Here is a 3,807-nt window from a genome sequence, read left to right on the forward strand (position 1 = left end):
AGTCAAATGTTCTCTAAGAATGTGTGAAAATTTCTGTACATTTCTTCTTTTAGTATTATCTATTGGATGCAGGTGACGAATGCACAATGGCTAACTTAATCACTTGGCTAAGACGAAAAATTTCAGGGTGGAATTTTTCCGTGAAGACAAACTCACGAACTAAGGCTGTGACAAAAGGTTATCAAACAAAAATGTATTTGTACCAGAGACTAAATATGTGTGGGAACCTACGTCAGGGAGGACCACGGTTGTATTAGCTGCTGGTGCTGGGATATATTGATTACAAGGTCTGGATTATACAGGATCTGGTCTAAGACTAATGACGACTAATTAATTTCTTGATCAAACTTGAAGGAAAATGTAGAGGTAAAACGAACACTGTATAAAACATTCAATGGCGCGTACAAAGCATTCAATAACAAAGTTACATTGTTGCAAACAAAAACATTTAGATTCTATATAATTGGTATTTTGAATTTTCGAAATCAAGGCCATCGGCGCTGTTTTTAACAATATTTATTTCTGTATAAGTAGGGACTAATTTTTGCGTACTAATGAAATATTTGTAGTATGCTCAGGAATGAACATATCTTCTAGTCACGTGGTCCGGCCTGACCTTGAGACCACGACCTTGACCCTGGCGGTGCTGAACCAGACCCGCGCCTTCAAGCTGTACCTGAGCGACCACGAGCGCGTCGTCTTCGAAGAGGTGACCTACGTCTTTCTCTGCGGCTCCGTGGCCCTCTTCGGCATCGCCTCCAACATCGTCAACGTCGTCATCTTCTTCAAGCAGGGCCTCAAGACGACGATGAACATCAGCTTCTTCGGCCTGGCCATCTCCGACCTCTGCAGCCTCGTCACCCTCATGTGGTTCTCCATCTGCATGAACCCCCTGTTCGAGAACTCCAACATTCAATAACAAAGTTACATTGTTGCAAACAAAAACATTTAGATTCTATATAATTGGTATTTTGAATTTTCGAAATCAAGGCCATCGGCGCTGTTTTTAACAATATTTATTTCTGTATAAGTAGGGACTAATTTTTGCGTACTAATGAAATATTTGTAGTATGCTCAGGAATGAACATATCTTCTAGTCACGTGGTCCGGCCTGACCTTGAGACCACGACCTTGACCCTGGCGGTGCTGAACCAGACCCGCGCCTTCAAGCTGTACCTGAGCGACCACGAGCGCGTCGTCTTCGAAGTGGTGACCTACGTCTTTCTCTGCGGCTCCGTGGCCCTCTTCGGCATCGCCTCCAACATCGTCAACGTCGTCATCTTCTTCAAGCAGGGCCTCAAGACGACGATGAACATCAGCTTCTTCGGCCTGGCCATCTCCGACCTCTGCAGCCTCGTCACCCTCATGTGGTTCTCCATCTGCATGAACCCCCTGTTCGAGAACTCCAACATTCCTTTCATCTCGCGAGAGTTTCAGTACCTCACGGGCGGTTGGCCGTCCTTTGTTTTCGCCCGTATCACAAGTTTCATCACATCCTTCATCACGGCTGAGAGGTGTCTCTGCATTACCTCCCCTTTAAAAGTAAAACATATTATAACCCCTCGACGCACAATCCTAACACTGATATTCATTTACATCATTATAATTATATGTTCCCTTCCGGAGTATATCTCATCCTACATCGGCTGGAAGTTTCATCCACCGAGGAACCAAACCATGCTAGGCCTAGTCTTCGCCAGCAACAGAAAAGAAATCGAAGGCTTGGGGTTTATCGTGAACGCTGTACTCGGCGCCCTGTCGTACATTCTCGTCATAATCTTCACCACAACTCTCGTCTTTAAACTCAAACACGAGGCAAGATGGCGGAGCCGGAAGACCTGTCTTGCGCATGACAACCAAAGCTCGTTCATCCACCGCGAGAAGCGGGCCATGAACATGGTGCTGCTGATCGCAGTCTTGTCCATCTTCTGCTCCACCCCCGGGATCATCCTGTCGTGTTTGGCCTTCGTCGAAGAAGAGTTCAGCATCCTCGGTCACCATAGCAACGTGTTCCACGCAGCCTGGTCCGTCGGGTTCCTCTTCATCGCCATCAACTCCAGCGTCAACAGCATCTTCTACTACAACATGAGCTCCAAGTACAAGAAGAGCTTTCTGGAATTATTTTCCAGGTGGAAAAAAACGGAAAACAATTCGCTCAACGACAACTACAGCGCTCGGTCTGACACGTTCATGCAGATGAAAAAATGGACCAATCAGGTATCTCAAAGTGAAGGTCAAATGTCAAGGCCGATTCTACAAAACAGAACATAGATTGAATTACGTGATTGGATTCGGTTTATGTCGTTTTCCCTCCCAATGTTAATTGAATCTGCTTACAATATGGGAAAATAATCTTTACCTCGGTAGAAACAAGCGAATGGAGTGTCGAATGGAGTGTAAAGAAGTGACGGAGTTGCTTCCCTTATCAGCAGACAAGCCGTACATTGGGTGGTGGCAGTGATCTGAAGGCTGTTATGACCGGATCAAATTATGTTTATGTTGATTGAAGAATTACTTTAGTGAAGCTCCAACACTTTAAAGGGCTAGGTTTAAAAAAAAATTCAAAGTTGTGTATGATGTTCGATCCGGTTTGATTTAGGAGATGGTCAAAGTAAAAACGCGAGTAAATTCAAAGTCAAGATAGTTTGGCTCAGGCTTATGATAGTATTTTTGGTGTTAAGAACGCTTAGACTTTGATAAAAGGTTTGAGGCAAGGTTGGTGTTATAAATTATTTAAATTTTACATTGCTTTGTTAAACCAAAGGTCAACCCAAATGATCCAGATGTAACTATTACTCTCAGCTATAAAGCTGTATCATTAAATCAAGTGTCAGTCATATCAGGTTGTATAGTCTGATCCGTGTTAATGTTAAATAAATGAACTCGTGTTTTACTATTTATAACCCTTGTTGAAATGACAATATTTTCTTCTTGTTATTCATGGAATGTCTGTCATAACACAGGTTGTGTTATGTATATTTAGTACAATTATTTATCAGCCTTAATTGATCGTAATCGATTGATACAAAAAGAAGATGATTGGATGCTGGATGCTCGTTGTGTTATGTTGTGGTATATGTTGTAAGATGTTGGTCAAAAGCCGTGTAAATAACACTTATATTTTTATGTATTTGAATTTTATCAAAATTTCCGAAACTCCTTTCCTGTTAAATGTGTTCCTTTCCGTGGAGAAATAATAGTACTGTATGAATAATTATTTGACATATTTGGTGATCATATCACTAAAGTCAGTTTAAATATAAAATGATCAAAACAACAATTTTTGTAGTTTATTGTCGTGTGTTTGCTTGTGTATTGGTGTACTGGTATGTTTCTTGTATTTTTTTTTATAGGATGTGGCCTAAGTGCATGTTATATATATATATATATATATATATATATATATATATATATATATATATATATATATATATATATATATATATATATATATATATATATATATATATATATATATATATACGAGATGAGGTGAATTGTCAAAAATATCCGAATATTTGTGTTATACACGACACATTAAATATTTCGCGATGCTTTTATTTTCCCTATATTTTATATCCATAACAGTTTTTTGATGCACTGATTTGTTTTAATTAATGTAAAAAAAAGTATATTTTACACATTCACATAAATGTGTAAATCACTTTAAAACATCAGTAAAACATCCTGAAATGTTCTAATTTTGCTGGCCATTACATCAGACTGCCTTGATCTACCTTACACTTAAGTGTCGTGATGTCTGCGGTTTGTTTTCCTTGTACAACACACACCAAACCACAAGCCGTA

At 39.7% G+C, this 3,807-nt stretch overlaps 1 protein-coding gene across 1 annotated transcript; it reads left to right on the forward strand.

Annotated features, from left to right (window-relative positions):
• Nucleotides 1-1,080: 1,080 nt before the first annotated feature.
• On the forward strand, nt 1,081-2,271 carry LOC131951285 (type-1 angiotensin II receptor-like). Its single transcript, XM_059313642.1, has one exon. It carries the CDS (start codon nt 1,081-1,083, stop codon nt 2,269-2,271), a length of 1,191 nt encoding a protein of 396 aa, XP_059169625.1.
• The last annotated feature ends 1,536 nt before the right edge of the window (nt 2,272-3,807 follow it).

Source organism: Physella acuta, unplaced genomic scaffold (genome assembly GCF_028476545.2).
Source record: "Physella acuta isolate Inbredline_101_S28 unplaced genomic scaffold, ASM2847654v3 ptg000806l, whole genome shotgun sequence".
Lineage (NCBI taxonomy): Eukaryota > Metazoa > Mollusca > Gastropoda > Physidae > Physella > Physella acuta.

Coding starts and splice junctions, on each gene's coding strand:
- LOC131951285 (XM_059313642.1), top strand. CDS start 1,081: ATGAACATATCTTCTAGTCACGTGGTCCGGCCTGACCTTGAGACCACG.